The sequence below is a fragment of the Anser brachyrhynchus genome, assembly GCF_964034855.1.
Source record: "Anser brachyrhynchus genome assembly, chromosome: 2".
Taxonomy (NCBI): domain Eukaryota; kingdom Metazoa; phylum Chordata; class Aves; order Anseriformes; family Anatidae; genus Anser; species Anser brachyrhynchus.
This window is the reverse complement of record NC_137695.1, coordinates 79,719,900-79,746,876: the sequence shown is the minus strand read 5'-3', so window position 1 is coordinate 79,746,876 and position 26,977 is coordinate 79,719,900. Positions and strand designations below refer to the sequence as shown.

The following is a 26,977-nucleotide window of genomic DNA, read 5'->3' as shown; positions in this document are numbered from 1 at the left end:
TTTTCCCCAACCTAATAAAAACTGTAACATCCCAAATGCAGGTTCTCTGTTGCAAAAAAATTGTTATTCAGATGGCTTCTGTAGAGTGTAAACACCTTTTCCAAACCATGGCATTTGTCTCTGACATGAGGTCTGTCACCCACCATAAACAACAGCTCGCTCTTAATGTCTATGTTGCAAGTCCTGACAAAGCTGTGAAGCAGATTTGACCAGTCTTTGAAGAATCTTCTGTAAAAGGTGATCGATTTTTCCTCCTGGTCCATATGTTACCACTTAAAATACATTGTCGTGAACTTTAAATAAGAACATAAATTAAACTAGAGGAGTCCCAAGGCATTTAAAATGTTAACAGCTGGAGCACTATAGCAAACATTTTTCCAATTTAAGAAGCTCTACCTCATTAAGTGTGAAGGAAAGTTCATTTCAGATCTTCAAATGCAACAGGCTACTAAACAGTCAATTAACTTTTGAGTCCTGTCTTGTTCTCCAAGCTGAATATTAATAGAGCTCTATTAATTGAACATCATATCTAAGTGAGAAGAAGCAATCCATCTCATACCTAATAATTGTTTAAATGAGCCCAATTATAGGCCGTCTTTAATGCAGCATGTATCCCATTTCTAATGGAAGCACATGTACTGTCTGCGTTGCTGGCTTTCAGATTTAACTGCTATGCAGTTGGTAAAACAATGATTATGCTGCAATAGTGAGAATGATAGTTGCAATCACCTCTACATTTCCTTCCACTTTAATATACACCATTTTATCTGTTTCTTTTGTCCACTGCTTAGTGTTTTCAATCCCACATAATGCAGTGGGTATATATGGGGCTGTTTGTCTCTATTGGTATGTTCTTAATGACATCCTAACATGCACATCGTAAAAAATGCACTTGGGAAAAGAACTGCAGCCTGATCTGCAGCTTGATGTACAGAATGTTTTTCACCCTGTTGAACCATATACTGCACTGCAAGGAGGAGAATTTTAGATGGCAGGGAAATTTAAAATATAGTTTCTACAAATTACTCAAAAAAAAAAATGTTAATAATCCTAGAGGTAGGAGTATGGAGATGATCATTTGGAAACAAGCCTTTAAAAAGAAAGATACTGTGGGTGGAATTTCAGCTCAGATAAACCACTGCAAAGCAGGGAGTCTAACTCTCTGCTGACACAGGATAAAATGCAGTGCTGTGACATGAAACTAACTATGGCAGTGAGCTACACAGCCAAACTCAGGGGGTGAGTTTCTAGAAACTCAGTGTTTTCTGCACTCCATCATTTCTCCTGACTTAGGGAAAAAAAAAAGGAATATTAACTTTAATTAAAAAGACAAAGCCGAAGGGGGAAACTCCCTAGATTTGAGGACAGTATTTGCACAGAAATGTTCAGATTCCGTATATCTATCATGTTATCTTCAAGAAGAACACCTAGTGCTTAGTTTTTAAACCATGCTAGTGTTTATTGCAAGTGTTTCATGGATATCCATCAGGGATGTGTTTTGAAGTAAAACATGTATTTTGAAGAAACCCTTATTGAGCAGAAAGAAGTGAAGAAAGACCTGTTCACCAAAGATAATTATGGCTGCTTTTCATTACCCTCCTGAGAGGCAGGAGACTGCCAAATCTGAGCCCAAAAATGGATTCTGTTGAACAACTTTCCTCAGGCAAAGCAACATCAAGCCAACTTCGAAAGATCATCTTTTCATCCTGCTTAGTTTCATTTTTTCTGTTCTTAGAGAAGCTTTACCTGTGGGGACTGAGCTTGTTACACCAACTTCCATCCACACAATAGTGAATTCTGATTTAGAATTGCCCCAATAAATATTTCTCTGGCCCCAAACCTCAGAAAGCATATAATATTTTGAGGCAGCATGCACAACCATGTAGAGAAAGAACAGAATCCATGAAGCTTCTATGCTCCTGATGAGGGCCATGCTAGTTTATGCCTTGAAGAAATAAAAGTTCACTGTTTTATCTAATGCCAGATAGCTAGAAAGTTTACATACACCACTGGTTTTAAATGAAAAGAGAGAGAGGAGAAAAAATGGTAATAGCCCATTTTTCATTCTTCTCTGCAGTACACCCTCCCTCTCCTGTGGAATTTCTATACAGTAAAAGCACACCTTCAAAATGGTATTCCCTTCAGCATCTCTTTCTGAAAAATCTCTATTCTCATATTTAATTGCTGTAGCCTGTTGTTGGACGGTATGTCCCTTTGGGTAAGTAATACAGGCCTGTGCTTCTGTTTCTCTTGTGGAAGCCCAGTCCTATAGTATACGTTTTATGGTCTACACCCACATTTCCATAGCTTTTCTGTTTCAGAAAAATCAAATATAAGACAGTCTTAAATTTCTTTTACTTGAAACTGAATAAGAATCAGCAAGCATTAAAGGCAGATTCATCTTCATCTTGACGAATGATTTATCTTAGAGAAGAGAATAAAGTGGTACAATAACTGCAGTATTGAGAAATGCCAGTTTTACTCAGCCTGTCTCTGCAGGAGAGACTCCGTACAGATGGATTACAAAACAACAATGAAAAAGAAATGAATGCTAAAGAGCAATTCCTTTTTTTGTGTCTAATCTGAAGCTACTACGCTTTTCACATTCCTATTTGAATGCAATTTGCTGCTATTATTATAGCATAATTTAATTGTTTTAAGAACTAGGATCACAATCTCTTGAGCAGTGAATGAAGATAACAAGAACTGTTCAACCTTGAATGCTAAAACTAAATCTGAAGCCATTGCCTTTTGAGGAAAGAACTCCCTTAATGAGTAGGTACTGTAAGAAAAGTTTCTTAGCAAAATGTTTTGTATTGCAATCACTCTTTCCCAATTCTTGAACTATTTCGACTGGGAAGTCTGAACAAGTGCATGCACATATCTAAAAAAAAAAACAAAAAAAAAAACATAAGAAGGCCATCAGCTTACCTGATGATTTTTCTTGTCTGCTTTGGTGGATATGAAGCTCTGAGAGAATCATTATTTTATACAAGATTGAGTAGGATAGATTAGTACAAGGTAAAATTTATTTAAGGCAATGAGGCACCTCATGGGATCTTTTAAAGATCTCTGGTCTACAGGAGGAAATGCTTTCCAAAACCATTTTTAAGTGGTAGATGGCCCTGTGTGAGCAGAGGTGTTGAACAGGATAATCTCCAAAGGCCCCTTCCAACCTCAACAACTCTTTGACTCTGTTTTTACTGGATTTCTTCCAGAAATGTACATGGAGAGAACCTGGCTTGCATTCCCACATCCTTAAACTTTAAGCCCTCATGGAGCCTGTAATTTTCCAGGCAAGGCACTTCCATACCCCAAAACTGAGGGCACAAAAATAAAAATAAATAAATAAATAAATAAAATCATGTAAAAGACTATCTCAAGTCCTAAATGTTTAGTAAACAACAAAAGATAAATTTTTAACTCACCACTAATTTCTGAAGGATCTGACTGGAGTCAACTTCTATTGAGCTCTGCTCATGGAAGAAGACAGATTCCCAAGTCCGATCTTTCACAAAGATGGCTTGCTAATGTGTTCCTGCAGAAGCCTGAATGAATCAGTACTTCATAAAGCTTAGGACTTGATTGCTTTGAAGTTGTTCAAGTCTGCAGGATGAACATTCAAGCAGCTGGACCTTCTACCACAGAAGTTAAATACCCCAGCTGGAAAATAAAAGATTATATAATTTTTGTGATTATTTTCCAAATCCTGTGTCTCAGAATACAGTTAAAGTCTCATAGAAATGAAATCTGTTGTACATATATATTACCAATTACTTAATTTTTATTGGAGGTAACGTCCAGCCCTTTTAAAAATCTTGAGGTCCCTGGGTTCACTTTGCAAGATAAGGTGATGCGACAACCTTTAGTAGCTGTGTTATTTAAAAAAAGAAAAAAAAACTTTCTAAGGTATCAAAAGGGCTCATCAGTCATTTAAAAGGGTTAATTTTTTTTATATAACCTTCCTTTAACACATAGATAAAGGAATAAATATATTGTCTGCAGTAAAAGGCTGGTTCAGACATTTTTGTCTTTGATGTTGTTGTTGCCCCAGGTGCATACTCTCCTGGTTCTTCTCAGGCTTTCAGACAGTTTCTACTCCATCTCCATCCACATGAAACTCAACAGTTTCAGATTAGTAAGAAAATACTGTTTCCCCATTTCCTTCTCTCATCCCCCTACCCCATTGTTAGAAAAGCCTTCAAAATGAGTAAAAGTATATTCACAGATGAATCTCGTCAAAGTCAAAGCAAGCCTTTCTTCCATGCTCAGTGTTTTGCAGGACTTTCTTATCCTGGGCAAACTGTGGTGCAGAGAACAGCTGCTTCCATTGCACTCGAGTTGTTGATCTCAATTTTAACTGTATTCTCCTACCGCAAGTATTCTGGAGCTGGCTTGGGTCCTGACAAACCTCTGTTTTGCTAATTTTGTTTTCACTTCTGACTGCTGCACTGTTTCTTATGGTTGTGTCCATATTTGTGCTTGAACCTAGATGTACAAGATGTGACCCCCTGGAATAAACAGCTTTAGGCCAAACATTTGCAGACTTTGTGAAGATCAAGGAGACTCAGATCAACCAGAATCAGTGCTATTTGGGGAAATGGGAAGGTGGAGGAAACAGTCACACTTGGTCCCGGACTGTGGTGATATATGGCTCATTTCTTCAGGAGGCCACATGTTACTGGGAATTTCTCCAGCTCTTCTCCAGTCCAAACTCTTTATTTGTCCTCCATCTGCAGAAAGAACAGGGCTTAAAATGTTAATTCAGTTCATTTTGCTTATTTTGTTCATTACAGAGTTCAGGTAAGTAGGTCTATCACTATCCCTTCAGGACTGGAGAATCATCTCCAGCATCCCTTGTCCTGAAATCTTTCTCAGCTTATGAAACAATTAAAGCTTCTAAACCACAGCTAGGAATATTTTTCTGTGTTATCAAATACCCATGTTACTTGCATATGTAAATATATGTGAGCTCTGTGAAGAGAAGAATTGTATTGTCCATAGATTCTCTCTCAGGTTTATTTTCTGCAACTGGAAGATTAATTTTCAGAATGTGGCAAATACTAACAATACATTATTTTCCTGTTATGTTACATTTTTATTTTTAAAGCCAAAAAAAAAAAATGTTTCCCTTTTCCTACCTATTAGTATTTGAAAATAACATATACAACTTGACCTTTGCTGGCAGATAGCTCATATCTGATGCTATTCTATCCTTATGGTATGCATAATTCTGAAAATCAAAACTGTATCATCAAAACACAGCTACACTATTAATCCTGCTGATCACAGGGAGAACACTCAGAGAAGACCTATATTTAGGGTTGTGTCAGAGATACCTGATATATTAATAGTTACCCTTTCCATAATTTTCATATTTGCATTGATCAACCAGATGTACACACACAATCCAGGAAACAAAAATTATGCAATAAAAATCGTGAAAAATAACAAAAACATTTCCTTCTTCCCTTTTTCCTTTACGCAGTGGAATGCTTCCTGTGACTGAGAAGCTCAGGTAAAGCACAAGCTGATTGAGATTGATGCATGTCTAAAATAAGTTTTAATAAAAGATGAACTGTTACGCACAGATGTCCATACTGTTAGAGGTATGCACTTATGAACATATAAGGGTTTTTATTGTATAGATTCCAGCTACAGAATCTATCTACAGATAATTCTAAGACCAGAGATCAACAAGCTGTTTATAGCTATGTATGTTTTCTGCAGGTAAATTTCTTAAGCCATTGATGACATATATTATGTGTAGCTGCCAATTCTGCTAAATTAACTCATTATTCTTAATATGCCATGTTACAAAGTGTGGTCAATACAACGATCACTTTCTTTTGATATCTAAAGGACTCCGGGTATTAATCTAAAATGACTGAAATGCTGAGCATAGCATAGTCATGTTCGTGTGGCAAAATAACTTTTTCTGTTGGGGACAAAAGAGTACTACTAGCCTGATTTGAAAATCATCAAAGTTAAGAATTCAGAACAGACAGTGGGAGAAAGTTTGCAGAAAAAAAAAAAAAAAAGGCATAAATATTATCAGGAGTGAAAACTCTCTTTGGTGCAAAACCAAACATTCTGGAAAGCTGTCTTTCATTCACACACAAAAAAAGCAAAGTACAGCACAGAGCAAACCAATTTGCAAAATCCAGAAGTAGGTCCTTCTTTTTAGTAACAGGGAAGAAAAACTAAATGTGGTAAATAAATTATTTACCATAAATAACCTATCTGCTAAAGCCCTTTCACTAGTTGTATTGATTACTCCTGTGGGACTGTGGACATGACTAGAACAGAGGTCTTGGAATTGAAATGTGGCTAAAGTAAAGCTGCTGTGATTTGCAGGATACTGTTTTGCTGTATTTTGTTTTTTTAATAAACTTTTTTTATTTTTCTTTCATGTTAGATAATATGACATAAAATATGAAAAGTACTGCTTCTGGAAGAAAAATACAAAAGAAATTAAGTATGATAAATCCCAACCCACAATTGTTAAGTTTTAGACAATATTTCAGCATCCTAGTTGACAATATTTTTCTTGTTATTAGCCACTATTTGAAAAGTTTATATTTTTTTTTCTTCTTTTTTTTTTTTTTCCATCAAGAAATGTGGTTTTCTTCTGAGGAATGTAAGTTGGAACGTTTTTATATTCTTTCAAGTAAAACTTTGTTTTTCAGATGAAATTATTTTTATACCTACTTTTCTTTAATCTTACTTAAAAATATCTTAAAGTCTCTATGTTGAAGTAAATGCATTTAAAAAAAAAAAGCAGATCTCACCAATTCGGCATGAAAAAGGCTTTACAAACTAGTAAAACTACAAACAAAAATAGTGAAGATTTGTTATTGCCAGTGAATCAAAATGGAGGTGGATTTTTTTTCTTCAAATGACTTAATCAATGTTTATCAACTATGAGTTATAAAATTAGACATAAAAAATGAAACATTGGAACACAAAAGGGTGAAATAGAAGCTGAAGGAGCATTGTTGGCAGGTAGGGAAGGACATAGGAGACAAAAGAGGGAACAATAACCTCATTTATATTTGGAACTTTCTCCCAAAAGCACCTTTAAGTGAGCAGATTATTTTAGTATTGCTCGCTTTGTATCATGCACCAGGTTGTGACTTAAAGTAGGATATTTAATGCCATGTCATTAGAGTGGCTAACATTTAGGGCTTAGAGGTGTTTTGTGCATAATGTGCTCTGTGGCTGAATGTAGGACGTGGCTCACTCAGTCATCCTGCATTTCCTGCTGAAAAACAGAACCCAGGGAGGGCAAAAGAAAGAGTCTGGAAGTCTGAGGCAGTAGGAGTAGTTTTTCTTTCTCCTCTTGACTAAATGGAACAAAAGAAGCTGTGTAATTGATTAATACAAAGGCAGATTAATAAGAATGGTGTTTTTCAGAGTATGTGAAGTGGAGATGACTGTTGTCTAGAGACAGAAAATATCAATTGAATTATAGTATTAGAGGAAAAGAGAAGAGACCTGGGGAAGGGAAATAGGTTTTAAAAAAAAATGAGCAGGTATGAGGGGAAGGAGCAGAGAATATTTTTTTTGGTGAGCGGAGATTTTTTCTGGTGTTGCTCGTCTCCACGAAATTTGAGAAAGAAAAGACAAAATGTGAACAACTATTCTTCTGCAGTGTAATGATATGTGAAGTGACTTGTTAGAAGAAAAGAGCAGTGTTCACAACTCATCAAAGACAATAATTTTAATGCACATATTTTATTGTGTCAAACCTGTAAGAACAAAATTGTTTCACTAGTGACTGGAAGACTGAGAAAATGCTTTAGATTTTTTTGCTGTCAAGCACCTTACAAAAACTACAGTGCATCACTTACATTTTATAAAATTATTTCTATTCTCCTTGAAATTTATGAACAAGAAAATAAAAAAAAAATCCTGTTAGTAAAGTATTTTTAACTGACACAAATTGTAGCCTGCATTGAGACTTTTGGCCTGTCTGGGAAATAGAAGTCACTAATGCATCAGCTTTTGATTTGCACTTCTCAGCAACTTTAATGAGTGAGCCATGAACCAGTCCCACATATACTCGAAATAAAATGGCTCCTAGAGGCATAGAAACAGAATCGATCCAAGATCTGTCTTTAGTTACAGGAATGCAAAGCCAAGAGAGAAAGAGTTGTCTTTCTTTTTCTGTGTTCAAGATGTGAGGAAGGACTGAGGTTTATCGCATCAGTGCTGATTTTTGAGAAGAATTAACTTTATATACAAAATGAGGGTGATCATTCACCTCCCGGTTTAATAAGCAGCCTAGAATCAACACAGAAAGGGACTCAGAGAAGCAGTGGGCTGTCTGGAACATGGGGGCATTTGGTATCATGCAGTTGGAAATGCACAGACAATAGCAGTAATTCATTAGACAGCCTTGTACTAATGGGAATTGTGTAGCTGGTGACCTGTATTTCCTTCAGGTGAAAAACTAAATAAAGCTGAATTAAAGAGAAGAAAGCCCTGAGGAGGACTTTGAAGTCAGGTATTTGAGTTAGCTTGGACATTAGTGTTCAGAGCTGAGTGACATCAAGCAGCAGGGAGGGACCACCTTGTGTGGGGTGGAGCATTCGAGACTTCTTTTGTACAGCTTATTAAATAAACTTGTGTTTGCAAAGCATGTTTCCAAAGCAATAACAAGAGTGGCTGAAAGAGATTCTGGACAGGAAACGGAGCGCAAGGGGCATAAATATTAGAATAACACACAGTACAGTGAGATTCAGCATATTATCTCAATTTTGTATTAATAACACTGCCATGAGATGTTTTCTGACTAATCGACACTGTACATTGCATAAAGATTTAAAATCATTTAGGGCAGGAGAGGGAAGGACATGTGTTAGATCTGCTTTAGGAGGTCTAGCCCTAAGTTTTCACATAACTGGCCTCAATCTGTAATGTAGTGAAAGACAAACACAAATGTAATGTTATTTTTCTGTTTTGCCAATGGCTTTGAGTAAAATTATATGCTAATGACCCTGCTAAGGTTAACTAATCTCATAAGAAAGCTCCCTGGCAGGCAATAGAGTCCCCTGTGTTAGACATGCAAAACCATTAGAAGATTGATGCAAACTGCTGGCCATATGTAACCAGCTTTCAGCCAGGGAGGGCTGGAATGATTCGTCTTTCTCCTGTGAGGTTGCTCCTTCCCTGGAAGGGCTAAATATCCTTATTCGAAATGACAGAATCCCTGAAGTAAATTGCAATTAAAGGGTAAAAAAATCAGAACCTGATGAAAATCCAGATCAGAACCATTCCTCGAATGCTTGGGGATATGGTGAGGAACAGCTTTTCTTTGCAGAAGAGTTGCCTGAGCTGATAGGAGGAAGATGGGAGTCCCTGTAAGGCTGCAGGGGGGTTAGCACTGGCAAAAAGATCCAGCACATTTGTGACCTCTGCTTGTGGCAGAGAAACGGGGCAGCCAGAGGGCCAGAAATTAAAAGAAAGGTAAGGAGCTAACCTGTCTTTGAGGGGTGTTATGGTGTTCCCCTATGGATTTGCAGATTTAGCAGATGAGGCTGAGGGAGGAGGTTTGTGCCAAGGCACAAGCTGGGACTGGGCTTGCCAGGTCCCTGAGCTCCTGCCTGCCTCGGGGTGTGAGAGCTGCACCCCGCTGCAGCGACAGAGGAAATCCTTGTGCAAGAAACACTGAAAGCTGAAGGCAGAAAACCGTCTTTCCTCTCCTCGCCCCTCCTGACAGTGGATGTGACGTGCAAAGAGTTTGTGGCACTGATGGGGACGTGCGTCCCTGTCCCGGCAGCAATCATCAGGCAGAACCCTCATCCTGCGTCTCATTGAAATGGGTCCCTTCTCCTGAGACTGATTCTGCTGGAAAGTGACTTTCTTGCTTTCTTGTCTTACCTCTTCCTCCGCAGCAGCAGCAGTAGAAGAGAAATTCTTACGCAATTGACTCTTTGACCCCATAATCCAACTCTGTCCCCAGGCAGGGAGACAAATTCACAGTGCAGTCATTAGCTGGGGAAGGAAAGGACAGAGCTGCCAGAGGCAGAGACAGAAAGCCTGCAATGAGGGGAAGGAACAGTAACAGAGGGCATGGTAACCTTAGCCATCTGACTCATCCCCTGTCCATTTTCCCTGAAAGAGCTCATCTAGTTCCAGTGACAGGCAGGAAAACCACAGTGTGCTGGTGATGCACAAGGAAGACTCAGTGTATCTAGATTAAAACCCAGTTTTGTAGCACAAGCAGATGCGTGACAGTTTTACCGTTTGTAACAAAAAGACAGGGACCTGTTGGAGCGAGTCCAGAGGAGGGCCACAGGGATGATCAGAGGGCTGGAGCACCTCTCCTACAAAGACAGGCTGAGGGAGTTGGGGTTGTTAAGCCTGGAGAAAAGAAGGCTCTGGGGAGACCTTACAGCAGCCTTCCAGTGCCTAAAGGGGGCCTAGAGAAAAGCTGGGGAGGGACTCTTTGTCAGGGGGTGTGGGGATAGGACAAGCGGGGATAGCTTTAAACTAACAGAGGGTGTGTTTAGATGATATTTGGAAGAAATTCTTCACTCAGAGGGTGGTGAGGCCCTGGCACAGGCTGCCCAGAGAAGCTGTGGATGCCCCAACCCTGGAGGTGCTCAAGTCCAGTCTGGCTGGGGCTTTGGGCAACCTGGTCTGGTGGGAGGTGTCCCTGACCATGGCAGGGGGTGGAACAAGATGGTCTTTAAGTTCCCTTCCAACTCAAACCATTCTGTGATTCTATGACTGTATGATTCTACGGTCTGTATTGAAAGCTGAGATGTAATTAACAGAATTATCTCTGCAAGCCTCTGCTGCTGAGGAACATCTGTAAATACCTTCTGAAGTGTGCAGCCCCACTCCTCAGTGGTGACAAAGGCAGTAGCAGGGATGGCAGGGACATCAAGCTACAAGTCAGTGCAGAGCACTGCTGCCTAAAGAGGCATCGCTATGCTGATAACCCCAATGTTAGTTTTGCAGAGCACTAATGTCCCATCCTTACAGCATGGATTACAGCTCTTATGCATTACAATTTCCTTGTCTTGCTCTGCACAGAAGATATGAAAATAAGCTGAAAGAAAATTGAAGCAGACACAGGTAACAGAGGGTCTGTACACGTGGTCAATAAAGCAGCCATATACAGCAGTCGGGAGAAACAGAGATATATGCTTTTGGATTTGTTTGATGATTACTTTTAGTCAAAGTAGAAAGTAGCCTTGCAAATTTCCTCTTAAAATAGAAACTAATTTCTTTGTAATTATGTAAGACTGGCATTTTCTGGAACATGATGCACAGTCTGAGTTAGTCATAGATTTCAGAGGATACCAGTTTGACATTCATGTACAAAAACTGTGCCTGAAAGGAAAAATCCTTAAATAACTTAGCTAACACATAGACAATTCATGTTTTTACTTAAAGTCTGCAGAACCATAATGAAAGTGTGTTCCAGCTGAGATATGCTTACTAGTGATTTTAGCAAAGAAAACTCCAGACATAACTGAAGAGAGAGAAATGTCTATGCTAATAGCAAACTGAAATTTTACTGAAGACTTCCACGTATGCTACCAGTAGTCATATTGTAGTCCCAAGTCCCCATATACAGTGTTAAGACTTTTATCCAGCGTATCACAGGAGGCCCTGTCCCTTCTCAGGGAAAACATCTATGCTGGACTTGGGTCAAAACTGTGGGTAAAAATATATACTTTTAGGAGATGTTTTTTTTTTGTCTTTTTTCCCCCTCAAGAGTAGATACCTTAGCATACTTTCTCAGAGTGTATGTGCATTTTTCGTATTTTCTTTATTTACTTGGGACTCTCTTATTTCATTGCAAGTTTTCCAGGAGATGCATCACCTATTAAAATGGTAAACAGTAGTGCTGAGCTTTCAATATAGCAGAAATCCTTGAATACCCAAGAGGGGATTATCCCATTTCTTTTTCATGATCACAATTCAGTCAGGGGACGAACTTGCGAAGCCTCCAGGTTTCTTCCACCTTGTTTCCAGCCTTCCATGCAGCTTTCAAATGATGCACCTGTTGCTCCACCTAGTGATGGCACCAAGTATGTCCACGGACTGGAAGGATTCCTCAGCCCAGGAGATGACTGCGGCTGATGGGGCTCCAGGACTGTGAGGGTCACAAGAGGATGATGGTTAGCTGTTTAGCTGCTCTGAGCTGAACAGAACCACAAAGCAAGGACGTTTATTTTTCCAAATATCACATCTGGGTAGCATAGAAAGGGTCTGCACAAAGGATAGTGATGTGATGAAGCATTATGCTAAGCCGCATGAAGTTGAAAAGTCTTCATTTCATCCCAGTGCAGGATGCAAGTGATTTTTGAGGTTTTAAGAGACAGAGAACTGTTTCCTGTGCAGTAGGACTCGATTAGACTTGACTTGCTGTCTGAGCTTCTTCTGGAGTTTCTGGACATCTTTCTCCAACCCTAGAGAACGCTCCTCTGACACATAACAGTTAATTCAAAGCCTATCACTGTGCAAGTCTCAGTAGAATCATTGCCTTCTACAGTGTGGTTAAACTAGCAGTGCTAAAGGCTTCTTCAGCCTTGGGGTGACTTCTGACTCCTCCTAGGACCCTTGCTTTCCTCAAGCAAAGGGTGATTGCTAATTAAATGTAATTGGATCACACACAGACTGGGGTTCCAGCTTTTCCAGGGTATTAATTGAACTCTTTTACTTCAGACAGAAATCTGATGGCTGTGTCTAGCCCATGATGTAGCTGAATGTCTTCATGTGCTGCTTTTTTCCTGTTGTTTGAAATCAGCAGAAAACTGTAAAATTCCGTTTCACTGTGGTGATTCCAGGGGCACATGTGCATCTATGAAAATAAGACCCAACCTCAAGAAATGTATATACATTTTAGAATACGTCATATTGCACATAAGATGGTAGTATGGATGAGCTAGGTGACACTTTCACTCAAGAGATACTACTTGGTTCCCTTACAACTGCTGCACACCAAGAAATTTAAATTCATATTGCTTGTCATGGTTCAGTAATAATACCCGGCTGCTGATGCTCAAACCAGCTGCCCTTGGGTGTCCTCCTCTTTAAAAAATCTTCTATAGTCCTTCTGATATTTTTAAGCATTTGTAATAATTGTGTCAGAAGGAAACAGCCAATCCTTCTAGAGCATTCTTGCGTTCGGTACCAACATAAAGTGAGAGAAAGTGCAGGAGTTACCTTCTACTTATAAGCTTGAATTCTCCATTCAGTTCAGGTTTATTTCTCTGTCACAGAGGAAGCCAAAGCTCTATCTTTTCAAGACCTTTTAATAAAGTTTGTGTGTCTAAGAAATTATTGACTGTTTCTGGATGGCTCTGTGGCTTTCCATCTGTGCTATCCAACCCACCATCTGTCCATAAACGGGAATATAAATCATTGTCTAGCTCTGATCCATAAGGCTGCACCAAATACAGTGTTTCAAAACATGAAATTCATATTCAAACCAGGCTAGTTATTCCGTGTTTCAAAGCAGTAGTGGATAAGTGCAATTTTAAAAGGCTTTCCTTCTTACAGCTTGAAGAAAAGTCTTGTATGGCAAACAAGCTCATCTGAAGTGATTCCTGTATTAGTGCCTCAGAAAAGAGAACAAAGTATCCATTGCTGCAGTACTGAGAAATGCCAGTGTCGTTCCATTTCTTGACATAGAGGAAAATCTGATGCTGGTGGATTTAAGAATAAAAATGGAAATGAACTGTAATTTGAAGAAGTCATTTAAATTCTAATTGTAAGAGAACCCCCACAACATTCTCAGACTTGCACTTCATTGTAATACGCTGCTGTTGTTCCAGGCTAATTAATGCAAATCAGTTACCTAACACGGTGAATGAAGAATATCATTAAGTGTTCAAAAGATCATGTATAACTGGTACAAAAGTCTCAGAGCAAATACTAGGTCTAAGATTAATGTTTCCAGGGAGACAACCATCTTGATGTGCAGACATCTTGAGAACTACTTAATATAAAAACTTTCTGGAAGTTTTCAGCTCTGTTCCCAGAGTTTTCTTGACAATGTCTTGCTTCCAGTCAAGTAAGAGAAAAGGAATAATGATAAAATTTGAAAAAGCAAAAGCAGATGAAGATGCAGACATCCGTTTTAATAGTAATAACCAAATTGGAGGTGGGCTATTCCATTCAGTTTGCAAAGACAGCCAGTGCCCTGAAATTATCATCAATCTTTTCACTGTTACTGCTTCTTCTGCAGTAAAGGCTAGAGATTTCTGGAGTTGCTCTGTATGCAGCAAATCTCTCTTTATGCTCTTAAGTCTCACAGGTGGATGGAGTAATGAATACCTATATAACTCACTCTGCTGTTACGGGTCCTATTTAAAATCAAATCCTCAAATTCTCTTAAAATGGGAAGCTGCTTATTCCTTGCAAGCAATGTGCCTGTACTCTTTACTTAACTGAGTTAATTATAATCCTAGTGCCTAATTATAATCCTAGTGCCTAAAACACATTTGCTGTTTTAGGCTTAGGCTTGTTTCTAATAGTCTTATTTTTCCAAACACCGAAGGATGCAACATGCTTTTTCACTTAAGTATACTGCTTAAGGAATGTATACTTAAGGTTCATTTAATTACAACCTTTTCTGGTTTTCTGATGTTCTTGACAATGTAATTTTATTTATTTATTTACATCATTTCTGGAGGCAATATGTGAAAATTTAAAATGAAAGTGTCTATTGATGCTGGGATAAGTAAAATCTTATATTGCACCCACTTCCTGCTGCATGAAGCAGAGAAAATAGGGCTGAATCAGAGAAAATAGGACTGAAATCTTTCCCCATAAAGACAACAGTTATTCTAAGTACTCATTGCATTTGTTTAGCAAAGGCCCTGACTCGCAAAGAGTTTGTATGACTATATTCACAGTAAAGTTGTTCAGAGAAATTTTTTGCCTATGTGTCTTAAAGTGTCAGTCTGTGGCAAAGGAAGCTGCAGAAGTTAGGCAAAAACATTAATTGGTGGCCATCTAGAGGGACTTGCAGAGAAAGGGGGAGTAGGAAATTTTTTAATATAATCTGAAGTATAGGTATGATCTTCCACAAGTATCAAGAGTGAAATTAGGATGAAAATGTTGCATTGTGCTAGGCAAAAACACCCAAGAAGATAGTGTTGTTGTTGTTTGACAGGATAAGGTTTTGGTAGGAATGCTTTTGGGGTAAAAACTTTCTCTTGACAAGTAAATTATATGCTGTAAAACCTGTTTGCTATGTAGTTGTCTCATGGCAAACAGACTGCACCAGGTTCAACAAAAGGTTCTTTAAAAGTCATCAAAGCATTATAATAAAAATTGAGTCCCTCAGACTCAAATTCAATTATACCCATCATAACCTGAAATCAGTATCTGATGAATTACCTAGTTTTTCATCAGTGCTGTGGAAAGACAGGCTCTTGGGAAGGCTTTTACTTGTGTTGCAGTTTTCCACTAAGGCCCTGCAACCTGGATATTGTTTAATTTTAAAAGCAACAACCAACCCCATGCAAGGGTAGTTGGTTGAAGTTCACTACAATACAAATAACCACATAGGAAATGAAGGAAACATTGTTATGTCTTATCTGTAGGAAACTGGTATAAATTGATCAGGTGTAACCCACAAACACAAAGAACTAGGAACCTGCACTGAAGGTTGAGCTAGAATTGAATTTGGCTTAGAGCATCCTTCACAGGAGTGTATGCTGGTTTATAAATTCAGCCCTTACCAGATTTATTACAGCCAGGAAAGCAGACAGCAAGGTCTAGCCAAGTCAGCAGCATCTGCTTCTCACCAATTCTCTCCTCTTTCTGGATGACCACTTTCCCAGGTGGGCCTGCTTCCAGACTGGAGAAGAGCTCTGAGTTTCCCTTCCCTCTGTCCTCTTCAGGAAAAATAAATAAATAAATAAATAAAGAAATCAGTCTTTTCTCTCTGGGCCAGTGGCCCGTCTATCAATTTATCACAGCATCTCCAAAATGAAATCTTTTGTACACCATTTCCTAATATAAATTTCAGGGTACTCAGTGATTTTGCAGTCATGCTTTATTACAAAAGCACAATTTTCATGGGTGTAAGAATTATCTTATCCTTCTGACAGGTGCTTCTGAGAAAGGAAATTACTGCAGTGCTGATTGCAGAGAGAATTAAATATACTGCATTTAAGCAGGAAGCTCTTTCACAGCAAGGAAAATATTTGATCCCTGACAAAACAAGTCTATCTGTAAAATTGTTTACAACATCAGCAATTAACTTACATCTTTCAAGTGGCTGTGCAGAAAGAAGGATGAAAATGGCAGAAATTTCATGTAAGAATCTTTTGGTACAGCCCATATTCTCTTAGTATCCAATCTCAGGAAAGAAAGGCATGTGGAAACAATTTTGTCATGTTAGCCATCCATAATACTTCTGACATGAAGGAAGCAGAAGAGAAGCTTACAGACCACACAATGAGCTTAGAAATGTGTACTATGGTTGCACTGCCTGGACTCTAACACCATCACTGAAGGTATCAGCTGTTGCAAAACCCTTCTTGACCTGAGAGAAGGTCTGATCTTCTGAGAAGGAGACAGACTGAACCAGCGATCTTGAATAGGCTGGGGACCAGCTAAAGACCCTTCTTTCCAGGTAAATGTATGGCAAGGTTGAAATTAAAGGTCTTTTTCATTCAGTCAGAAAGTTAATTTATTATCTAATTGCCTCATTTTGGAAGTTTTTTTACTCATGTGGTTATTTTAAGTGTCTCAAGTTGCAACATCTGTTATAAATTCTGAAACAGCATTACTCAAAGACACTTGTTTTGTCCATTTTCTTCAGCACCATATTCTTGAGTTTGTTCCAGAGGCTAGCTTTAGATTTGCTCCACTTCTAAGCATTTTTGTTAACGTGTGTGCTCGGCTACGAAAGAAAAACATAGATGGTCCCAGGGTCTATTGACCCTTTCTTTTCTTCTGGAGAAGCCTCAGCTGCTTTGACAAGCTTCTGTGTTCTGCTGTGATGAATAAACCAGTGTGACAGTGATGCAAATGATCTGTGGTTTCAGCTTGGCATCCAACGTGCTGTGAACTCTGAGTGAAGTGGGAAACCTATGAAGTTGTCTTTGTGCTGATGCCTTCTGTCTCCCTGAGGATCTAGGGCAGGATTAAAGGAGGAGGAAAGGCCCTTTAAACTGGCTTCAAATCCATCTGCTTTTAATGCCCATAAATTACCTGGGAATGTATTTCTTCCTTCAGTGCTTCTATAAAGGGAAGATAATGATGTAAAACAGGGGATTTTGTTCTTTAATAAGGCCTGTGTACGCCTCTGTTCAAAAGAGCATCACCCTTAACCACCTGGTTACAAGCCCTCTACCTAATGATGTGTGTAACACTACCATTCCAGACAGAGCCAGCTGCAGGAGAAAGTGGAAGGAAAGAAAAGAGAAGACAAAACTTGGATAAGATGATATGTGGATATGATCAAATCAGTGACTTATTCTGCATAGAGAAGAGAGAGAAATAGCACTAGCAGGAAGCCTCAGTAAAGTTCCTGTGCTTTATAAGAAAATTTTAAATGAAATAAAAAGTAACCTTGGAAAATGTCTCTGTCAGAAAACTGACTTCTATGACTTAGCACATATTAAATTATTCCATGTGCTGAAGATTTGGAAACTTTACACACATGTCAAAGAGTTGACTTTCATTAGCAAAAACAGTGCTGGCTTCAGCTTGTCTTTGAAGAAATACAGAGCAAGAGGAGAAACAAACTAAAAAAAAAAATAAAGTAAAGATTCAAGATTCTGCTCATCTTCTCTGAAGCTATGCAGGGTTTTAGGACATTACCATCAGTGTTTCAACCTTGAAACACATGGACATGACTTTTAAAAACAACATCAATACATGAAACATCAGTGGGAATTCTTCTGAAGGCTATCAAAATAGAGTAAAATCAGTTATATTCAATTTTCCCCAAAGTGTTTACCTGGTTAGGCACTAGGTACATCCCCACTGTAGTGTTAACAGTGTCCATATCATGTTCTGATAAGAATGTCTATGAAAATTGATTTATAGAATTCAATTATCTAATTTTCTTCAAAATTTAGCTGAAAAAAGTTTAACCCAAAAAACACTATCCAGCATAGGAAAACCTCAAAAACAAACAAACAAACAAACAAACCAATCCTTCTCCATTACCATTTTTTAAAATAAATTTTACATATGCAGGAAAAAAAATAGATATTTTTTCCCTGTGGTTCTTCAGTAACTCTTGCAAGTACTTCCTTAGAGCAGAATTCAACAGTAATGTCATGTTTAGCTGTGGCATCATGCCTTTTTCTTCACGGCTTTTCTCAAGATGCACACATTTAAATTTGCTATTATGTGCTACTAGCAAGTTATGGACTGTCATTCAAATTCAGCTATTTCACAAAGAATACTTCACGATTTCATTACAATATTTGATGCTTACAGAAATTATTAAAGAAAGGAAACCTAAAAAATCTTTGCTTCAGCACTCTCTCAGATCCCAGCAGCTTAGGGACCTAAGATCATATTGCTATGATGTGTTTTAGCAGTTGTGATTGATAGATTAAAAAGATTATCAGAGAGAAAGTACGGAGGACAAATTCATCTGAACTTATGGTATTTACACATTCCCTACCCATGTGCTGCACAATTTATGTATTCTAGGGAAAAAAAAAAATAAAAATTTTCTTTTTCTGTTTTTCAGGTCTGCTATCTCAAAACTTCATCAGATGCTCTCTAGTTCTTACGTTGTAGAGAAACAAAAAATTATCTTCCCTTTCCACTTTCTCCATGTCACCTGTCATTACTTTAATTCCAGTTCTTTACCAGAGTGAAGATTCTGCTTCACCTCTTCTTGTACAAAAAGACCCATACCTGACAATCCTCTTCCTTTTTCTGGCACTGCCACATTTTTCTGGCACGGCCACATTAACAGCAAGATTAAAACTATCAACAGAAATTAAGAGGTAAATGCATATTGCTTTCTTCTGTCTTTGAGAAGACAGCTTCTGTATTTAATAAACACTGAACTTTGAGTTTATGTTTTAATCCTGTAATACTTCCAAATCCTTCAGTTTCTCCATGTCCAACCCTGGTGGGACTAATAAGTAATTTAGGAACCACCACCTCATATGTCTAATTAAGATGGCTCCTTGAGAAGAGATGATTTCTATATTGGTGCAATCATATGCTTGAGGATGGTCTTTGGAATCCTTCACTGATTAAAAACACAACTCTCAAGGCAAAACTGAATCCAACAAAGTCCATCTGGGTTTACTCAGAGGTTGCTCCCACAAGGACCTGCCTTTCTAGAACCTTTGTAGTGGACTATTCCTTCCTCTTTCCTCTTCCAACACAGACTTGGAATAGCAGCTAGTCCAAGATGGTATAACAAAGTTCTCTACACATTTCTTTTCATGCTATCTTCTTTCTTCACCTGATGGTTAGAAAGCCAATTTATCTACTTTAGCAGCAATTCCAGATGCATATATATGTGTTTAAGAGGCAGTGATAATTCAGCAGTAGCACATCACTGCGTATCTTGAAGTTAAAATTTATGTTCTTGCTGGAATACTGTATCTACCAGAACCTCAGTTACCTCTCACCCAAGGACCACCATGGCCAACAGTGTTTCACCCCACAGACCTGGATGCCTTAGTTGCTGGTGAACAAAAATCTGTAGGAAGCACCCAAAGTAGTACTGCTGTTTGGACCTGACTCTCATGGAAGATGCAAATCAACTCTACATCAGCCTTCTAATGAGTTGAAAGTGTATTTTAAACTTTGTCTTCTTTTCCATCACCTTTTATTTTTAGCATTTTCATCTCACTCATATCAGAGGCAGTAGCATGTGATACTTCCCAGTTGTCTTTTCCATTCAGCAAGTTTTTTCTGAGCTTTGGATACTGCTAAATGTGTCCAACAACTGCTTTCCCCACCCCTTTGCCCTTTCAGATGCATTGCCCAGCTTTGCATGCACGTGAATATGTAAAAGAAGTTTATTGCCTACCTTCCTTTCTAACAACTAGGATGTATGACTATTCAGCTGTCCTGTCTTCACACACTGAGGCATAAAATCAATTTTTATAAGCCTCTGCTACCTATGGGAAGAAAACAATCTTTATTAAAAAACAGCTACTCTCCCTGCCAGTAACTCAGACAAGGGAACAAAACGTCATGCACTACAGTAGCACTGAGAAATGCTAGTTTTATTTAGTTACTTGCCAGAACAGGCAAATGGTGATGATAGATTTGGGAACAATAATGAAAATGAAGTGCAATTTTAAGGCACAGTAGATGTTTTAAGCTCTAATGAAATCCCATAGCTCTATCCCCCAACACTCATTGCAATAAGATATGCTGTTAAGCTGTTCTAATTAATGAAAATTAGACAGAACTAAGAGTGTTGTTAAGTATTCAAAAGACCGTATAAAAAATGACTCTGTGAAAGTCAATGTGAAAATACTGTGCCTCCCAAAGATGCAGCTCCCTTGGCACAGAGATGGCTCAGTGCATCATCTGCAACATCACAGTGAAAAAGCCTTTGTCTAATCATGGCAGTTCTTTTCCCAGTTCTCAAATTACTTTGGCCTTTTTAGGATTTAGTCTTCCTCATCCTTCAGAGCATGGAGAATCAGATGATCAGACTTATATATACGGCCAATTAAATGGGAAGTGTGCACAGGTAGAGATCTAAAGCAGAGGCTGCTGCAAAAAATACCTGCTAATGGTGATGCTGGCTCAGGACATGAGACGGCCTCATCTGGCTGTAGGGGTGCAGCAAGGGCAGCGGCTCCGTCTGGTCTGGGAGCGGAGTGCCAGGAGGGCCCCAGCATGGGCTGGGTTGTGCTGCACCTACAGGGCAGAGCCACAGCAGCAGAGCTGGGTGGTGACAGCAGCAGGCCGTGTTGGCGGTCCTGTGATCGCTGGGTGAAAGCACAGAAACAAGCCAGGTCTCTGGTCAAACTGGTCAATCTACAGACTAATGCGGGCACAGTTCTGGGCTCAGGCCCTGCTGCAGCATCTCTGGGGCAGAGTGGGGGGAGCCCTGAGGCTGGCAGGCAGGAGCAGTGAGGGCTGGTGGTGTCACCAGGACCCCAACACACAGTGGAGGAGGAGGAAGGTTATAAATGAATAAAACCACCTTCACCTAGTACCATAGACAGCCCCGTACCTGAGGAACCATTAAAGGGGATACTGGGCTACTGTCACGAACAATGGAGCGGTGTAATGTCAGGTCATTCTGTGTTAAATCAGGCAGTGTACCCTTCCCTTCTCCCCAAAAAACCCTGACCCAGTGTCTCTGCCAGCTCCAGAGCTTGGCCTCATCTTTACTCCATTTTGGCAGGTCTGATTTTTTCATTTCTGATTTCAAGTCCCTTATAAAAATAATGATTTTACTGCTGTGCCTTTGTTCAGTAATAAGTTCAACCTAGTTAAGTATGTTAGGGAGGCTTTCAGTTGTCCTGACACTGTCTTAGCAGAAAATAAAGCAGATAATATTTTTATTTAATGAGTTATGATCTTTTTCTTGTTCCCCTAAAGGATTCTTCTCAGCAAATGAAATATATTCCTAGCCTATACTGTGGTAATATGCAGGGTTTAACATCACAGAAATGGACATTTATTCTTTGGTGAAATCTTTATAAAACAGCTGAATATGGACAAACAGATATTTCCCTAAGAAAGGGCAGTAATCTTCCTGGCTTTGTGGTTCAGACCCCTGTTTTCTCTGAGTGCTGATCTGTGGTAATGGTAACTGCTCAGCTCAACACACCAAAAGTTGTCTTGATTGATGCTTTATTTTGAAAGGACGGTTTGGGGAAGGGAAAAAGAGGGAAGATGGAAGCCGGGTTTTATGTTTGTTCTGAGACATAGATAAAATATTGTTGAAATACTGCAATGAAAAATTGCATGTTCTTGTGCCAGACAGAGGTCAAGCTGTCCTTCTTCATTCAGAAAACCACAGAAGAGGGAGACTGATTTGACAGCAAATTTTTCAAGGCATGTGATTTTTCTGCAAGGATCGTTCCTTGGGAAAAGTAAGTTACACGCTGTAAAAAGTAATGGGCCCACACTCTTGTCAAATCTTACAACATAATTAGGGCTGATTTCTTTAAAACTGTCTCCACAACGTTTAAGGAAAGTGCCTCAAACAGCTCAGGTAAACAGGAATTCCCTTCATCTGTATGCAGATTTACCTCCTCAGTCTGTGTTTGGAGGGGCTAGGCAGTCTTCCAGCATTCCTATCAGGAGATAGGTTCTTGAGGAAGGGTATTATTTCTGCAGGAATTGCCCTGGGGGATAGCAGTCAAGCAACAGGGCTGCACATCAGAGCCAAGAAGCTAATTTGATTCAATGTGATAAAGTCCATAATACATAGATCTAAATCTAGATCAGGTGGTGGGATTAATCCCCCACACTCATAAGCAGGAGCTCACGAGGACTGACAGGTATCTTCCTCTTGTAGTCAAAAACAGGGGCAGGACAACTGGCTCAGCAGCACCAGCCTTTCCCCTCTGCTCCTTCCCTCCAGCTATCCTGTGAGGGTTGTCTGCCTCGCTGCACTGCTTTACATGGCCAGGAACCTTCCCATTTCCACTTGTTTATTGCTTTGGCAGCAACTGGAGCATTTAACCTTTTCTGTCCTGTCAGTGGCCATCACAGATTTCCCAATGGTTTATTAAAATTATGACACAGAATCCAAAGTATAATACGCAAGTTAGAGAAACAGGAAAGAGAGAGTTGTTGGAAATGCATGAGGAAAGAAAGATCTTAAACCAATTTCCCTTGTTTTCTGCAGATTTTCAGAGAATTTGCTGAAGTGTTATCATAGTGGACTTCAATTTTAAGAATAACTTCACTTGGGAACTTAATGCTTAAAACTGTTTATATATGGAAAACTGGTTGTTCTCAGAAATCAGATCTCTAACAATTTTAACTGAAATTCTGCAATAGGCCTTCCACCCTTGTAGTGCTGAAGTATCATTTACCTATGCAAGTTCACATTCATAAAACTCTGTCCTGGTTTCAGCTGAGAGAGAGTTAATTTTCTTCATAGTGGCTAATACGTTGCTGTGTTTTGGATTTAGGAGAAAAATAACATTGATAACACACTGATGTTTTAGTTGCTACAGAGCAGTGCTTGCGCAGAGCTAAGGACTTTTCTGCTTCTCGCATTGCCCTGACAGTAAGAAGGCTCAGGGTGCACCAGGAGCTGGGAGGGGACACAGCCAGGACAGCTGGCCCAGGCCAGCCAAAGGGATGTCCCATAGCTTGTGGTGTCATGCTGAACAATAAAAATGGGAGGGTTGGCCGGGGGAGCAGCCGCTGCTCAGGGCCTGGCTAGGCATCAGTCAGCAGGTGGTGAGCAATTGTGCTGTGCATCACTTGCATATTTTTATTACTATTATTATTGTTTTCCCCTCCGTCTTATCCTAATAAACTGCCTTTATCTCAACCCACAAGTTTATCTTTTTCTCACCCCCCAGTCCCACCGGGAGGGAGGAAGCAGAGGTGTATGGTTCTTGGCTGCCTGCCAGGTTAAACCACAACAAACTCAGGAAAAGTTTTCTTTAAAATTGAGTTGCATTTGGCCCCTAACTCAGGCACTAATTTTACATCATTTATATTTTCTTAACTTGGGAAAATTTCACCTCTTGTCTATCTGCGTGATAGATCTTAAGGGCAAACATTGATGCAGAGTTCTTTGTGATTGGAAATTTTCTACTGCATTAAAGAGGCTGGTTATTCTGTTCTCCTTTTATTTCCAAAGGATAAATAGAGTTTAATCACAATGTGAACCTGGAAACACATTTGCAGCCTTTCAGATAATTAGGACAGTGGAAACAGTAACATGCACTTCTCTCTCCACCTAGTGGGAAACAGGCAAAATGCTTTTAACTGTGTTAGTGAAGCCTCGGGCTCCATCAGCACAGGTATGTGTGGCAGGAAGACAGGCATTTAAAAGACTCCCTCCAAGTGGAGGAGAAGTCTCTCTTGTTCAGCTGTGTGGAGATACGCTGTTCACTACAGGTCAGTGTCTTTTTGAGGCTAAACATAACCCATTCAGGTTTGCTGTCACAGAAATGCTGTACCAAATTATTTTCTTACTTCTCTAAAGTATCTTCCAGTTAAAATTGGAATTGACGCCCCTGCCCATAGGCCAGTGTGGATGCATCCTATCAAGACTGTATGGAGCTACATTTTACCATAGGTAACAACATAAGGCAATGAACGCGCTAAATTGGGATTCCTACCAGAAAAAAAAAAAAAAAAGGTTTACATGGCACACTTGCTTCACAGAGAGGACAGCTACAGGCAGGGTCAGTGTGACTGCATCAAGATCACCAGTAAGAAGTTAAGCAAGGAGAAAACTAGCACGGCCAAGGCTAAATATTGAGTAGGGAAAAAGCTTTCACATTTTGTTTACATTTCTTTTTCAGAAGAGGAGCACAGTGTGGGAATAGAGGCATTTCAGTACCACTTCCAGTAACTACTGGTTACTTACATGAAAAACCACTGTGGGAAGCAACCTGTGTTGTGGAGGGTATCAGACTGCATGATAAAAATGCTGCACTCTGCCTTAACACCTAAAATAATAATAATAATAATAATAATAATAATAATAATAATAAATGTTCTTGCAAATAAGCATAACTAGTTTACTTTTTTGCTATAATCAGCGTAGTAACAGCTCATTAATTGTTGCCTAAAAACAAAAAAGATTAAGCTGAAACAATACGAATTCAAATGACTGTTTCTTACTGAGAAGACAGGTAGCCACCACGTGACTTCAAATGACATCTACTTGAATTCTAAGTCAGTGTAACATTTAAAAAGTAGGCATGATCCACCCATTCTATTCTGTATCAAAAAACATTCTACTGCAAATATTCATTTTTGTAAAGAAATATTTGAAAATGGAAATCAAGTCAATATTGACTGCACGTCGTCTTGAAACCATGCTAATCCTTCCCTCACGTCATTACGGAAGCATATTTCTGGGACTAAGTTGACATTTCTCAGCACACTGAGAAGTAAAAAAAGTGACCAAATAAAATTATACACCGCAAACATTGCACAGGATGCTGATCTTTTAATTTGACTTAATGCAGTATAAACTCCATGAATAATTTGTCTTAACCTGCTGTAAAATTCTCACTGTTGCCCCTGCCACACCCAGACTACAAAAAATACGTATTGTGAAGTCAACCTTTCTGAACAGGCATATGGAAAGACTACACGACTTGCATTTCTGGAAATTAAAGAAAAACTGATTTGCTTTTTTGTTAGTATTTTTCTGCATGGAGTAAAGGTAGCTGGCTCTTGACAGATATGATGCCACTGGCACTACTTCTAGGCAGTATTGGTGCACAAAACCTACAGCAGACACCTAATTAGGCTTGCCAATACTTCTGTTCTTAATTTTGTTCATTTAATTTGAGGGAAAAGGCTTCTAAGTGTCACTTGTAATGTGGTTGTGTTTATCACAGTGAACACTGGTTTTGTGGAGTTTATATTCTTCCCCTGGGTTATGACTCACTGTACCAACAACCTGAGCTAGAGTTTGTACCCGTCTTAACCATTTCAGAATTTAAATCGACTCCCATAGGTCACACCCAATCCTGCAATACAGGACTGCTCAAAAGCTCGGAGACAGTCGAGTAAACACTCTACAACAAGCCTGAGCATTGTGGTGGGCTACTTGGGATGGCTGCCAGGCGCCCACTCAGCCCCTCCTCAGCAGGATGGGGGAAGAAAATGAGGCAGAAAGAGCTCATTGGAGGCCAAAATAATTGCAAGGGGATCACTTACCAGTTAAAATCGCAGGCAAACATGCTGTGGGGAAAATTAATTATTATTATTATTATTATTATTATTTTATTTATTTATTTTACCAACTAGAGTAGGATGGTGAGAAACAAAACAAAAACTAAATCTTACTCCAGCACAGGGCCTGCCCAGGGGCTGAGGGAGGGAAATCCCTGCTCCAGCGCTGCCTCCTGCTCAGGGGCTGCAAGGGGATCTCTGCTCCAGTGCCTGGATCCCCTCCTGCCCTCCTCCTTCTCTCCCCTGGGTGCCAGCAGGGCTGTTTATCCCCCTTTCTTCCTTTCTTTCTGCCGGCTGCCGGGCAGCACTGTGCCCTCCTGTCTTCCCCAGGCTGTCCCCGAGGCGAGGCGCCGCCATCTTGGGCTGCTGGGCCCAGCCGTGCCCTGTTGGAGCTGGCACAGGGCAGCCCCAGGCTTGCAGTGACCCATGGGCAGGGCCTGGCCCAGGCCAGCCTGCTGCTGCTTCTCTGCTGGGGGACCCTGACGAAGAATTCTGTCAGGCAGCCAGGCAGAACTGTGCTACAGCACCTCTCTGGGGCTCACAGTACTCTGGACATACCCCTGGCACCTGCATTTCAATGCCTTTTTAGTTCTTTACAACCTTACCCAAAGCCAGCAAAGAGCATCTCTTACACACACACAAAATCCTCTCTGCACAAGCAGTACATAAAATGACTCCACTTGGTTTCTGTACACAATGTATACTCTCTGTAATTCATGAAGTACTAAGGAGCTTGGATCCAAGATTAGACGTGTCTTTGTGATAGAATTCATAAAGAAGAAAAAAGGTCCTGTGGTCATGGAACTTATTGTTTTAAAACATTTCTTCTATTAAATATTTACAATACAGTCATTTGCATCAACAACAGAAATAGTAAAAAACCTGTAAAAACTCTATGTCTGTATATCAGGAACATTATCTGAGTCATTATCTGAGTCACCACTGAAATACTCTAGGGTAAAGAGACAACATTAATGCAGAGTATAAATACAAATAATATTCTGTGGATGGGCAGAAGCCATAAACTGCTCTTGAAAATGTGAGGGGAGTGCTGAAGCACAGCAGTTAGGAAAGATCACTATGCAAACGCGAAGTCTTATTGGCACTACTGAGGTAATTTTTAAAAGAGTAGAATGCAACTCAGGAACACATCTGTTAC

The 26,977-nt window shown here is 39.5% G+C and overlaps 1 protein-coding gene across 1 annotated transcript; it reads right to left on the bottom strand.

Moving 5' to 3' along the window:
- Positions 1-2,705: 2,705 nt before the first annotated feature.
- On the bottom strand, positions 2,706-26,864 carry LOC308190934 (uncharacterized protein). Its single transcript, XM_080582752.1, has 3 exons — positions 20,708-26,864; positions 15,714-15,869; positions 2,706-4,733 (listed from the first exon to the last, which is right to left on the bottom strand). The coding sequence occupies exons 1-3, from the start codon at positions 20,820-20,822 to the stop codon at positions 4,573-4,575; spliced, it is 432 nt and encodes a 143-aa protein (XP_080438878.1). The 5' UTR covers positions 20,823-26,864; the 3' UTR covers positions 2,706-4,572.
- Between the last annotated feature and the right edge of the window lie 113 nt (positions 26,865-26,977).

Excerpts from the sequence above, each read along its gene's own strand:
- LOC308190934 (XM_080582752.1), bottom strand. The coding sequence starts at position 20,822 with ATGCTGGGGCCCTCCTGGCACTCCGCTCCCAGACCAGACGGAGCCGCT. Across the intron at positions 15,870-20,707 it reads GCCAGCATCACCATTAGCAG|AGGACAGAGGGAAGGGAAAC; the intron begins GTATTTTTTGCA and ends TTTTTCCTGAAG. Across the intron at positions 4,734-15,713 it reads TCCTGGCTGTAATAAATCTG|ATGGAGGACAAATAAAGAGT; the intron begins GTAAGGGCTGAA and ends TTCTTTCTGCAG.